The 15,094-nt window shown below is 33.4% G+C and overlaps 1 protein-coding gene across 11 annotated transcripts in view; it reads right to left on the bottom strand.

Moving 5' to 3' along the window:
* Window positions 1–3,877: 3,877 nt before the first annotated feature.
* The window catches only part of Wac (WW domain containing adaptor with coiled-coil), a 68,231-nt gene continuing 57,014 nt past the window's right edge, over window positions 3,878–15,094 (bottom strand). For 10 of the 11 annotated variants that reach the window (XM_077802338.1, XM_026410598.2, XM_077802339.1 and 7 more), the window contains 7 exons: window positions 14,274–14,519; window positions 12,747–12,869; window positions 11,692–11,840; window positions 9,795–9,913; window positions 8,035–8,221; window positions 7,044–7,171; window positions 3,878–4,343 (listed from right to left, as the gene is read on the bottom strand). In XM_077802338.1, coding sequence (XP_077658464.1) covers window positions 4,274–4,343; window positions 7,044–7,171; window positions 8,035–8,221; window positions 9,795–9,913; window positions 11,692–11,840; window positions 12,747–12,869; window positions 14,274–14,519 — 1,022 coding nt within the window. In that variant the 3' untranslated portion in view covers window positions 3,878–4,273. The remainder of the gene's footprint in view (window positions 4,344–7,043; window positions 7,172–8,034; window positions 8,222–9,794; window positions 9,914–11,691; window positions 11,841–12,746; window positions 12,870–14,273; window positions 14,520–15,094) is intronic. The other variant, XM_077802335.1, reaches the window with a different exon arrangement.

Raw genomic sequence — 15,094 nt, 5'->3', positions numbered from 1 at the left:
ATTTCATAATGGAAACAAGACAGGTTTAGATTTTGTCAACCGATAGTCAAGTATAATAATTTTTATTAAAAAAGCCATTTGCTGCTTGTTCCATGATACAAGGCTACAAAGCAAAACAACAAAAAAAAATTCTGGTTTTGTCCAAAGCCCTTTGATATTTGTAATTTATTAAAAAATATTTATGGAATATTTATTACATAGTAGGAGCTGTTGATTGTGAAGTGATGGAAAGTGCTTTTAGACAATGAAGATAGGCCTCTAATATGACAATGAGAATGTAGCAAATTGAAAATTTCTAAACAGAACTTTCAAGGCAAAGAAAGTACAATCCCTGGAGGGACTGCAATGAGCAATGGAACACATGGTGGGTGAGCCAGGAACATGGTAGTGTTCAGAAGCTTGAACTTGAAAGCCATGGTAGGCGCTTTGAGTCTTGTCCTGAACCTGAAGTCACAGAGGATTAATAACAGAATGACAAGGTGGTTTACATTTTACTTTGGCAGCTACCATAGAGAATTGGCTGTGTATATGCAGGGATAGGTGATGGAATGGACAGCCTGGGAGCAAGGTTAGATTGCGGCAGTGGCTTTCTGAAAGATGAATTGGATTCCAGTGGTCAATATTGTATTAGATCTGAATATTTTTGAAGACAACCTGCAAGTGGATTAAATGTGGGGTGTTGGAAAAAATTGACTTGGGTCTTGAACAACTGAGGGAATGATGGTTATCAAGTACTGGAAATGGGAACACTAGAGAACCAGGTTTTAACGACAATCATGAGTGTTTAAGAGAACCTGCCTATTTTAGAGTATCTAAAATGACCATTGCTGGGAATGAAGATGAGGGTTAATCCAGGTGTAATTGACATGAATGGGATTTTTACAGGCAAACCTGAATGAGATCACCAAGGCAGACTGCTTTAAAACACTCCCGAAGTTCAGGGATCAGGTAAAAGGGGAATACAGCAAAAATGGGCCTCAAATACTAGGCAAGTGCTACTTCTCAGCCCTCAGAATTTTCATTAAAATAGTTAAATTAACAAGTTACGGATTACTGAAATACAACTATTACATTTTAGTGTAATCTACTAGTTTAAATTCTTACACAAATGCAAATTTTCCATTAACTTCCCAAACACAGTTCTGAAATAACTGCACAATATAATCAAAACATATTTATTACTTTTTAGTGTCATTTTTGTACACTCCCGTACAAATACAAGAATATAGGCATATTTACAGGTATCGAAAAGAAATCTGTATATTCAAACCCAACTTCTAAATACAGTAGCTTCAAGTCCTGAACTACAAGTCTAGTATGCACTGAAATTACGGGCCGTCCTTCACTCTCCCCTTTGGAGTTGTCCCTTTAAAGCTAAGGTTGTGTTCAAACAGAACATTAAAGTTTTTGAAATGGAGTGACTCTTTTCAAGATTTTAAATGATTCCCTTCTAAGATTTTACAAGCATGGGGGGGGAATCTGAATAATTATATATATATAATTTTTTTAAGAAGAAAAAGCCACTCTAGCTATTAAAAGAAGTCTTGAAAAAATGGTGGCAAATGGAGTTCAGTGTGCTTAAAATTTGAAATCAGTCTAAGTTTTAAAGACAAGTTTGGTTAAAGGGGAAAAAGTGAAAGCTGGTTCTTCAGGGTAAAGACTAACAGGCCCACCATCATACTTACTACAATTGCAGTTCTTAAGATTTGAATATAGACTACTTGTCTTTTTTTAAAATGGGGGGACCTCTAAGGTTACCAGGGCTATTCAGTATCCCTATTTTCACATTATCTGAACAAAGGTACATGTTCAAATTCATAACAAGCCAACTAGATAAATATTCCAGAGTATTGTGCCTATTCTAGTGGATATTCCCTAGTTACCTCAAGTAGGTTAGGAGCTGGACATCAAGTCTGTATTAAAGTGCAATATTTAAAATAATTTACTACAGAATCATAAGTGGATCAAATATTATAAAAATATTTCCACAAGAAAAATTCTGTTTAAAAGTTTACCACTAAGAAATTTCAAATTAGGCATTTTGTCCTGAATGTGTGACTATTTAAGAATGTAAGCAACTTTTAAAACAAAGGGACAGAGTGACAAACTATTTGCAAACAAAACTTAAATTCACCTAAACCACAAGTTGCCATCTGATCAGAAAACATTTTCCTATAACATTACACATTGCTCAATTTTTCCCCCAGAAAAGATACAGTAAGAGTTCTAGCTTAACATAGCTCTTCAGGGTTTCATTTACATGCACTAATGAAGTTCAGCAAATGGTAACAATCTCACAGGTATGAACATTTTATGACAATATGATTCATGACATTTATCTTTTCTTACATTTAAAAGTATTAAGTTACAAGAAAAAGGAGTCAGCTTCCAGTATAAGATTTTAATTCCTCTCAGTAACACTGGAACATTTTTGTGTATTTCAGAAAACAATACTATTGCTTACATTTTACTTTTTATATTTACTGAAAAATTTGAATGTTCATTTCTATAGTATAAATGATTAAAGCACAAGAGCAATTTTGAAATTTTATATCTCAGAAAGTAATAACATTGATGTTGATGTAAAACATCAAAAATAAGCCCTTGGTGCTGGCAGTTCTGGAAGCACATATCTGTCTCAACAAAAAACCCTCTAAGATGTTAAAAATTTTGAAGTCGGGCTGGGGTTGTAGCTCAGTGGTACAGTGCTTGCCTTGCAAGCGTGAGGCACTGGGTTTGATCCTCAGCACCACATAAAAAATTATTAAAAAAAATTGAAGTCAAAAGACTTTTCTGCATACAGAAACTCTTTGTCATTTGATACAATCTGGCAGTGTCATGCTAAGGCCATGTGACTAACATTTTTAGCAAAGAAAAAAAAGCCAAGGTAAATTTATAGTAGCAATAGTTTCTTTTTTTATTTTAATATACTTTAGGAAACAATATACAAAGCTGAGCTTTCCCACCATTTCCAGATAACAGCAGGAAGCTCCAATTACACAAATTTAGCGTTTTGTGATGGCTAAGAACAGCAGTCAGCACCAGACTTGAACAGTTAGCTACAACACAAACATCCTTCAAAATGAAATGTCATAATAGCAAGACAAGTAAACCAGGGTTTAACAAAAGACAACCACTGGGGAAGTGACTTAATCATTTCTTGTTGAATTTCATATTTCATTAAATATCTTATACACAATTTGTTAATGTTTTAAACAAAACTTCCCTTAAGGAATTATATCAATTAAGTATAAATAGTCAACAAGAATAGTTCTGATAAAGAATCCCCAGGTAGTTCAAATTCTAATATGCACTGACCGAAGGAAAAGAAAAATAACAATTTGTTGTTTGTTTCAACATGTTTATTACAACAGTTACAATTCACATCTGACTAGCTTTGTTTCCTCTTTCCCCTCCCACAACCATGTTCATTGGGCCATTTCCTTATATTTGAGCAATCAATGTACTTTCAGCACACATGCCCAGCAGTACTTTTAAGTCCATTCTTACAGGGTGCAAAATGGATTTCAATAATTTATACAAACAAGTGGGTTATGCTCAATCACTGCAATTTTAAGCTACTGTACACAGGAATGAAAAGGTTATAGAAAAGTGCCATAGCAACAGTGCCTTAAGAAAGGAGAAAAAGAGGAGCCTTAAAAAAATGGATAAAATCAGATCAAGGATTTCAGAGGGAAATGGAACACATGGGAAATGAAAAACATTTCTGCAAAACAAATGGAGAAGCACTGCTCTTGATCAGGTGCAAGTGTGGAAACAGTTGTTTCATGATATTTTGTACACTGCCCATATGGTTCAAAATCGTATCCTTAGACACAGATCGCCTGGCGCTTGCACTGAATTTTTGAAAATGCAAGATTTCTGAATGATAAATTAACCCCCCCAATTTTTCTTTTTTAAAAAAGCTAATTTTGCAGACAGGTTTACATGTAAAAGGCTAGGTATTTAGCCACCTTAGCATTGATTAGTTTTGGATGTCTAAGCTCTGTTACACATGGCTTCCCATGGCTTCACTCTACAAAACATATTTACAACGTGAAGAATACATCTACAAGAAATCTACATTTCAAGGGTTTTACAAATCAATCTTGTATCTTTCCCCTGAATTGACTCTCACAGACCCCGTCCCCTTGTCATTTCCTTTGCCCAGCTTAACGGTCCAAAGTCTACTTAAATGCAGCTCAAAAATGTTAAGATTGGGCAACAGATTTACAGTTCCTGTACTCAAAACCATGTGCAATTATTCACATCTTCACACCATGAAGGAATTCTGATTTTTAAGCTTTTCGAGTTCCTTAATTTGTTGTCTCAAAAATAGTATCCTGAAAAATAAAAACAAATATCAGAATCTGTGTGTACATATAGTGTTGAAGACAAACCAAACTATGGAAGCAACTTATAAAATTATAATCAACATTATACAATTCAAATTTGTATAGTTTGTATGATTAAGACAAATTAACCATTTGATTTATATTATGCATAAGAGTATCAGGATGCCAAAATTAGAATGTTTTTTAAAATTTTCTAACAATTTCTCAATAATTATTCTGAAAATAAAGACCGATTTAAATTTTATTGTTCTATATACTGCATCATCATATTTTAAAAGGCAGTACACATACTGAATGTGAAATAAACCTCTAGGTTTGAGGGCTAATCTGAGGAGCAATATTCAATGAAGATACATATAAGTAGAGCCAAAATAATTATGAATATTCAAAATAATTATGAACTGTATATTTTAAAATAGCTAGGAGAGAGGATTTTGAACTTTTCCTATACAAAGGAAAGTTTGTGGTCAATTACCCATATCTGATCATTATATACTGTACATGTGAATGAAAATGTCACACTATGCCCCATAAACATATATATTGAAAAAAAAAAGAAAAATGGGCTGCAGGCATAGTTCAGTGGTAGAGTGGGTACACCACAGCAAACCCCACCTCAATGTTTTGTTTTTTTTTAAATGGAACCAAATCAAACTTAAAAGATTAAACAAATTTCACAAACCCCAGTTAACTAGATTCCCACAGATTTCATGAAATCTTTCTCCCATGAACTCTGTTATTTATTGCCGGTACTATGGGTAAACTAAGCATTCATACATATACCTAGCCATGTATAAATGTATAATTTTCTACAAGTCAAATAGTCTAAATGTAAGCCAAAATGAGGTTTTTACGTTAGAACTACTTCCAGAGCAAATATCAGAGTGAAAGAATCCCAGTTAATATTCAGAAAAGTATCTCCATATATTTTAGTAACCGTAACGGATAAAAATGCCAATCTTCCAAGTTTACTATAAATCTCAATTTGATTTTTGTGGAGGGGGGACGTGGGTAGGAGTTATGGGGGTGTAGAGAGGGTACCAGGAATTGAGTTCAGGGGCACTCAACCACTGAGCCACATCCAGAGTCCTATTTTGAATTTTATTTAGAGATAGGGTCTCACTGAGTCACCATTGCTGAGGCTGGCTTTGAACTCACGATCCTCCTGCTCAGCCTCCAGAGCTTCGAGGATTGCAGGTGTGCACCACCACACTCAGCTTTAATTTGTATTTTTTAAATATATGTATATATATTTTTTAACAACAAGATTAACTCTTCCCTCTGATCTAGTGACTTATATAGACAGAACGTAAAGGAACTAAAAATTTGTCCTCGATTTTGTGACAATGCGTCTAAAAAAACATATTATTTAATGTGAATTACTAAAGTGAAATACCAGACTGAGTAATGGAAGATAAGAATTTATGTAGAAAAACAATTAAGATAGCAGATATACTATATTATTAAACTTGCTAGACAAAATCCTTTCTGAAATTTCCAAGAGAAATATAGATGATGCAAGGATAATATAAATAGTAATAAGAAATTTCAAATGAAATATCCTCAGCAAAAAAGCTTGTTAACCCCAGGGCTGGGGTTGTGACTCAAGAAGTAGAGTGCTCGTCTACCATGTGTGACACACTGGGTTCTATCCACAGTACCACATAAAAATAAAGATATTGTGTCCACCTATAATTAAAAATATTTAAAAAAACACACACACACAGTGCTAACCTCAAATCAAGAAGGAACACTTACAATAGCTACTGTTGACATTTCACTTTTTAAATGTAAAAGGAAAAAAAGCCTAATTTATCATGAGTTAAGAGAAGCCAAGATGCCTTATTTATCAGGAATATTATTAAATTATAAAAAGTTATAGACATTTATATATATAAACTCATATATATATAGACTATATATAGACTCAGTAAAAGATATAGAAGTGCTCCCTTATCTACCATTTCTCTTTCTGTGGTTTCAGTTACTTGCAGTCCAAAAATATTAAATGGAAAATTCCAGAAACAATTGGTAAGTTTTAAACTGTGCCCTGTTCTGAGTGGCATAATGATATCTCTCATTGTCCACTCCATCCTGCCCAAGATGTGAATCATCCCTGTATTCAGTATCAACATGCTACATATGCTACTTGCCTGTTAATCACTTAGTAGTTATCCTGGTTATCACACTGACCTTTATAGTATCACAATGCTTGTGTTCAAGTAATCCTTATTTTATTATATAATCGTCACAAGCATAAGAGTAGCAGTGCTGGCAATTCCAATATGCCAAAAAGAAGCCATAAAGTGGGGATGGGGTTGTGGTTCAGCGGTAGAGTGCTTGCCTAGCACGTGTGAGACACCAGGTTCAAGTCTTCCTTAAGTAAAAAGGTAAAAATTCTCAACCTAATAAAGAAAAAAATTGTATGCTGAGGCTGCAAAGATTTATAATAAGAGTGAATTTTTAACTGTGAAACTATGAAGGAAAAGGCACTCATGTTAATTTTGATGTTGCACCTCAAGCTAGAAAAGTTATGGCCATGGTGTATGACACACAATTAGGATGAAAAAGGCAATAAACTATAGGATTTGTTATTATACACAATTTAAGGCATTCATTGGAGATCCTGAAATTATTGCTGTACATAGTTCTAAGAAAAATAAATATTTATTCCAGTGAAAATCTTACCTTTGCTCTCGCAAAGTTGCTTGAATTTCACATACTCGGACTAAAGATCTTAAATTTTTTAATTCAGTACAAATTTCTGACATGTGAACGCTCCCCATGTTATGAGCTTCTTCACGCAATCTTGATGCCTTTAAAGAAATAAAGATTCCATAAAATATACTATAAATAATATTAACTTACACACACAAAAAAATCCTTATTTCCAAGAACTTTAGACCAAGATCACAGACTAATCCATTTCCTTTCAATGCACAAAAATGCTGGCAATTAAGGGGAATAGATTTTCTTTTAAAGAAACCATCTCTGATGGAAGTTACTTTGAATTCCCCTTCAGGTTTCTTACCAGAATAGCATTTCCAACCTCTGGATTGTAATAAATTGGAAGAACTCATAATTTGAGGTTCATAAAGGATACCAAGTCAACCAGAGACTGTCAACCTGTAGAAGAATCTCACTATTGTTAGTTAAGGGAGAGAAAAATGGCAGTGACTAGAATGTCCTAAAGTTTTAAATCTTTAAGCAAGAATGTTTCATTAACTTCTGTTAGTCTAGTGAGAGTCGCTCATGAAATTCATAATTCTAACAGATTCTTAAACAACCATAGAGTCAAGTCACTGAGTGGAAAAAGGACATCAGATTGAGCCACATCAATGACCTTGGAATAACTTATTTGGCCACAAACATAGGGGCTTCAATGGCAAAAATGGGAAAACACTTATCTACACTCTAGCAAATCCTAATAAAAGCAATGAACAAATACAAAGCACTTATTAGCACAGCATTCAACACTGAGTACCTGTTAAAGTATTTCGTGAAACCAAAGAGCTCATAACTACTCTCTACAGATCAAATATTTTTAAAATTATAGATAAAATTAGAAATGTTATCATAAATACAGCTCAAACTCAGTGGTCCAGATTGGATTTCCTACAATCAGAATGTGCTTTTTTGCCAGTGTAATAAAATATTTACTGTGAATCATGTAACGTACCTGCTTCTCTGCATGATCTGCAGGCCATCCTTGAACATGTTTTATGAGATTTTCATTGAAGTGTGCTGCTAGTGTAGGTGTTAATGAACACGCAGGTCGGGCAGATGAATTCTGTGGTACAACTGCTGTATTTGATACATTACTACTAGAAGTATGATTTGGACCAGGTGATGGACTTCTCTGGCTACTGGAAGAAAAATGTTTAAAATGTAGAATGTATAATAATTAAAAGTGGTATCATAGAAACTACCTGTTAATATAGTTTATTAAACATACTTTGGCAATTCAAGTATATCATATATTCCTCAATACACTTCAGGGGAAGAAAAAAGCCTTTTTAAACACTACTGTCAAAATTAAATTGAAAGTAATTATATTTTTCAAATTCGACAGCAGAACGTGTTGATTTTGTATACCACAAACACTAATATAAATAAGAAATGGTCATATTTTATAGGTGCACATAAAAGGCATATCTGAATATTGTGTCTCATATATCCCTCTTTAGAGGGAAGGGTCTTTGTTCAACATCAGAATAAAGTTGAATCAGAGGATAGAATAATGTGAAGCAAAATAAAGGCATTTTATCAGACAGCACTGAAAGGAACATAGTGGCAAAATAAGACACAAAAAAAAATTACTCTAAAATTAGTTATCTTCTTTTAAAACTGAATGATTTGGGCCAGGGTTTTGGGATATGGTGTGAGAACCAAAAATTTAATCACCCAAATTGATTTCCTACCTGCTTCACCAGACTTGGCTCTGAATGAATTTCAGTTATTTCCAAAAACTAAATCTCCCAAAGGATGAAGAGTTTTCATCACTGAGGATATTTAAAATAACACTGCAGCCTCTAAAGACAATTTAAAAGAAGAATTTCCCAAAAATGTTCTGAGCAATGGCAACATTGCTGGAGTAAGTAGACAGCATCCAAAGGTGATTATTTTGAAGGGAACAACTCTCATTTGGATGTATAAGTTCTGAAATGCTTGTTTAGAAAACAACAATAAAAACAACAGTTGAATTATTTTGCCACCTTGTAGCATGAAATAAAAATAGGAAAAAAAATCAATCAAATGAAAACCATTCATTCAACAAGTTTTATTTAAGGTTGCATTGTTATGAGCCAAGTGAAAACACAACACAGTGCTACATAATTGTATGAAAGGTCAGAATTGAAGCTATCAGTAAATTCTGATATACTCCAGTGGGAAACAGTGGTCCAAGTTTTGTATTTTTGGCTTCACCAAAACACTTGAATCATGAGGTGATGCAATCAGTAAAATACTGTAAAAGCATCTGCCCTTTTGGTACAATTATTCTATATTTTTAGTTCATATAATTAAGTAGAATTTTAAAGAGCCATATTTCTTCAAAATAACCAAGGTTCACTTCATGACATAAAAGATTTGTCTCTGCATTTTGTTTATTTATTTATTACATATTTTGCAATATTGGGGATTGAACCCAAGGCTGCTCTATCACTGAGCTACTTTCCCAGCCCTTTTAATTTCTTATTTTGAGATAGGGTCTCATTAATTGGCCAGGCTAGCCTTAAACTTGTGATCTTCCTGACTCAGACCCCTAAGCTGCTGGAATGACAGGTATATGCCACTGCATCCTTTTTATCTTTGCAAATTTTATACTAGGTTCTCCATGGATTTTTCCAAAATTGTTTTTTTATACAAATAAATATTAATATAGTAGAACCTCATATTAAAGAAAACAAAAATGCAGTCTAATACACAACATCAACTTACCTTGAGCGCTGAAGACTTCGAGGAGAAACAGGTTCATGACCTGGCTGCTTGTCAGCAGTTACAGGCTGCTGTGTGGCTGATTGTGACACTGGTCCTTGCTTTACTACTGGAGTACTAACCTGAAATGTTAAAATCTGGTGAGACAGGTTTCTAACACATAGGCACATAGCACAGAAAGTAGAGAAGCTTCTACTAGCAATACAATTTTCCTATTATTTCTGTTCTCTAGTGATTAAGAAAATGGTTATCTTAATTTTTGTTCCATAATATTAATACTAGTGATATTTAATAGTGTGAATTACTGAGTAGGTTATCAAATCCAATCACACCTTTCCCTTCAAATCTAGTTAGTAATCTCAAATACTATAAAATCCGATTTTTCACAAAGAGGAATCAGAGGGCCTGTCAAATTAACAAAAAGATGAAGTCAAGTTTTGAAACACATCTCATTTCTTCATAAAATGGCCTAAGGCCATACAGTATTACTAACACCAGCAGAAGAAACTAGTTCTCCAGGTTTCAGCAGTTTTCATTCCAAAAAACTGCAATATCCCTCGATTTATTATTATGTCTGTTATCAATAAAAGTAATTATCTATGTTACATTACACAAATACTGATGCCAAGATTTCAACCACATATTGAGTATATACACCCACACCCACACACAAAGAATGAGTTATATACATATAATTCAACCTGAGAGGTCTTCAAAAGAGATGTTACCTTTTAGAGACAGATCAAGAAGTCCATAATTGCCAATGGGGATAAATATGCTATTTATATTCAGATGTCATAGAAAAAAACAAGGCAGTTTAAAATATAAGCCTCAAATTCAGACACAAAGGTAGACAATGCGTTAAAAAAAAAAAGGCAGCTATCTGCTTATGGAATTTGAAATGCTCATTTTATAAGTGCAGAAACACAATAATACTACTTTTGGCCACTACTGCACTTTATTTATTTACTTCTTACATGCACGGCGATAGTTCTGTTTTGTTGAAATTCATAATTTTTAACCCCTCAAAATTCAGGCATTTAGTAACTACATAATAAACTAACTATAACCTGGAATTTTAAAAGTTCAACTAGACCCTAAAACATACATCAATCTCTCACTGTGGAAGGGAATGATGGCTACCACCATCTTCAACTACTAGAAAAAATTTCAATTTCCACCTATACTTATCAGATAGAGTTTAGAAAAAAAAAATTATATAAAACTCAGTATTTCACTGATAGCAGCAAGTTTAAAGAGTAAAGAATGGGTGCAATTGCCTTTTACTTCTGAACTGCAGCCAGTCCTCATGCTGTGGTGCAAAACTTTATGGTAACATTGTGATGGTTCTGCTAGGTTCTGGTAGGAACAGAAAAGCAGTTTTCTAACTGTGGTTCTAAGGCATCATCTATATAAGATTCTGCTTAGACACACACAGGCATATTGCCTAGTCAAATGTGTTCTGTATTCACAAAGCCCTAGGTTTCAAATTCTTAATCTACCACAAAACTATCCTTTTTCTTAATTTTACTTAGTAAATGAAATAAACACTATGAGTTTCAGGATGTGAAAATTATATGTATATATGTGAAGCTCTTAGAGAAAAAGATCACTGAAAAACATTCTCTCATCTTTCATACTTTGAAACTCTACAAATACTTAGATTCACTTAGTAAACCATCTTTATCACACTCTCCATGCCACAAATTCCAACATCAATAGAGGAAACAGAATCAGATGGTGTATATAATTAGCACAGATTCAAGCTCCCCTTTCTGTATCTACTATCAGTCACCTCTCATTCATTCCACTACCACCTCCTAGGCCTTTTTCTACAATACGGGTTCTAAAATATTATTGATTTTCCAAAAGCAAGCAGTTTCCCTCAAAGGTGACATACCTTTGGCTGTGATGAAACTGGAGGAGTACTAATCAAAGGTTTGATAGGGACTGTGTTAGTTTGAGGTGTGCTTATTCTTGGAGACACATAGGATCTTGGGGATGAAGCATCAGACGTTAAAGACATTGGAGACTGATTAGATGGCTGGGCTGGAAAAGAGTGAAAGAATAATAAATAATAATAAATAATAAGCCAAAACCTTTGTAATATACATGAAGATCTCAGTATCATTCTATATAACCCATACCTCACATTTCCCCAAAGAACATTTTTCTGAAAAATTAAAAATGTGACATCTACACTGGATGCCATGCTAACTAATTGCACTGTTAAATAGTATCATACTCAGTGCAAGGTCCACTCTCTCTGAGACTGGACCAGGAAGCTCAGCTTGAACCTATTCTCACAGGGTCCCATTTCTTTTTTTACTATTCTTCATTTAGACCCAGGCATCTCACAGTTCCCTGCCTCATAAGGCTAGACAGAGCATTTCAGATGTCTTTGCATCACTATACTTCCATTCCAGTTCAGGTATTAATGTTCAGTTTATCATTTTCTGACAAAGCAATCCTTTTTGCTCTTGTTTGTCGTTCTCTATTTCAATACCATTATGATGAAGAGGTATCAAATTCAAGCAGAAATTGAGCATTTCTGCATCTCTAGACAAAAATCTAGACAAAAATCAGTGAACATCAATCTCAACCAAACTTCAACTTGTCAAATACATGCAATGTTTTACAGAAACTGAAGATATACCAAAGTTTACTTTCAGCTTTGGAGTAAAATATCGTATTAATAACAACTTAAATTCTGAATTAAATATAACTATGTTCCAGGTCTGATGGCAATACCTAAAATAAATGTCAAAGCATGCTTCATTTAAATAAAACAATAAAATGGTATATGCCAATGTTACAAAAACTAAAAATAAAATCACCGTTTTACAGCAAAACTGAATACAAACAACCCCTTCTCAAAAAAAAAAACTTGCCCTTAATTCCAAAACAAAAATCAAGAAACAAATTTTAGAAATATCTAAGAATATAAATGAATACCTTGAGCAGAGAGCTGAGCAGCTTGAGAAATCAGAGATGTTATGTTGAAAGCAGATGGTCCAGCAGTAAGAAACTTATGAATTATAGACTGCAGTGAAGCTTGTGTCACAGCTGCTGTAAGAACTAAAAACACATCATCCACTAAATTCAAATAAAAACAATGAGGCTTATGTGGCATTGGTAACAATTTGAAAACTCAAGGAGAACTCAGGGGAAAAAAGCAAGTGTTTCAAGTTACAACTTTCAAAATACAACCTGGAGAAAATTAATAACAGGTCTAAGACTAAAATGATCTAAGAGAAAAAGAAAATGGATTTACACTGAAGGTAAACCAATTGTTTCTTTTACAATAAGACCCCTCAATGAGACTTTTTTAAAGCACCAAAAAACATTCACTGAAACTTCTGTGTCAGAAGACTATCCATTTATAAGTAGAATACTCAGTTAATTACTCAGAATTAACTGAATAAATGGTTATTTCATTGATTGCTTTTTAAAAAAAAGCTGACCACTCAAACCACATCGATATCCACCCAATAAACTTTCAACAACGAATATTAAAAAGCCAGTACTTAGAAATACCATGTATTTTTGCTGCATAAGACATAATTGATATATTTTGTGCTATTGTTTCCTCAAACTATTTAAAGCTTTACTTTGCATTTACCTACAAAATCAAATTTCAGACAACAAAAATAAAGTTGAAGAAAGCAATAGAAAACTCATGTCTAGCCTGATATAGCTCTTTTTAGAATTAACTACTATTATTAAATATATTATGTATAAATATAAATTGATGATTCTAATCAGAAAATTACGTAAGCTCTTAGAATGTCTGAATTTGAATGGTTTCCAAATTAAAACCACAACCACTTCTATTCAGATTTCTTCAAGTTGATTGCCTGAACACTTTACTTCAGTAGCATACTGAAAAGAAAAGGTAGAATTACCGTGCTTAACCTGCTTAACCGTAGAGGAAGGGAGGGGAAAAATTTTATTCAGTACCTCCCTCCCTTCTGAGAATCTTTTACAAGTATTTTAAGTAACAATCTGAATTTTTAACCTTCTAGTAATTAACATATTTAAATATTTTAAAAATGCTGAGTTTTTATACAAATTTTAACAAATATTTCTTATTTTGCTTCTATACTTAACACACAAAAGAGCTCATTCTCCAGTAACGACCAGACACACAGCTGCTTTAAAAAATATATAGAAGTGGGTTGAGGTTATAGCCCAATGGTAGAATGTTTGCCTAGCATGCCTGAGGCCCTGGGTTTGATTTCCAACACCACAAAGAGAATAAAGAAAAAAAAAATCTATATAGAAGTATTACTAACTCAATTTTACTACCAGTACCTTTAAACTATGAAAGACAATAAATTTTAAACTCCAAAAAGAAGAAATTTAAATATTAGTTTCAAAAGGAAACAACAACAAATTCCCCTTAGTTGGGAATTTCATTGATAACATAATTTTGCACAAAGCAAACAAATATTTCTTAAATTACTGCTATCAAAAATTTACCTTCATTGATTTTGGATATGTCCACATTAGAATTATTGAGCTGCAGTGTGGCTTGCAAAGCAGGAAGCAACTGTCTAAGCAGATTTGGGTCCTGAAGTAATGGAGGTATTGGTGACTGTGGAACAGGAGAAACAGGGACTGCCGATGCAGATGTTGGAGGTGCTGATGTGGGATTCAGTCCGGAGGCAGAAGAAGTGGAAGGAGTTGTGCAAGAATGTGATACCAATTTGTCTCCTGATGTAGACTCTAAATAAAAAGATGATAAAGATGAAAAAAATTACCTGAATTTTGGAAACCTGAACAAAAATCAGAAAAACACTTCCCATTTAGTGCTCATAAGATTGCTTAGTAAATATCTGCCTGACTAGAATAATGCTAATAAGCCATATTCATCTGATTTTTTAAAAGTACCATACTGTCTAAGTAATGCCATCTCAAACATGGTTATATATTAACCACACAAACAGCTTCCATTAGAAAAAAGGAAAAATATTATACACCTTAATTTGCATGCCCTAAAAAAATATTTATGACCATATTAAGACAAGGCCTTAATACATAACAGAATGGGCACCATGGTGTTCACCCTCAAAGATGGGCTAAGGATGTGATGAATGAGGAAAGACTCTATAGAGTAAGTTTTAGAATAACAGTAAAAATTATCAATAAAAACGACTCTTTCAAATGCTAAAAACTAAAGCCTAGACTCAGTATTTAAATAAAAAGACGCAAGAAAAAAGTATGCAAAGCTACTATCCAAATTATTAATATAAATTCAATTGTAATCAAGACCCAAATGGCATCTTTACAGCATATGATAA

This window comes from Urocitellus parryii, chromosome 9 (genome assembly GCF_045843805.1).
Source record: "Urocitellus parryii isolate mUroPar1 chromosome 9, mUroPar1.hap1, whole genome shotgun sequence".
Lineage (NCBI taxonomy): Eukaryota > Metazoa > Chordata > Mammalia > Rodentia > Sciuridae > Urocitellus > Urocitellus parryii.
This window is presented reverse-complemented; position numbering and strand designations above follow the sequence as displayed.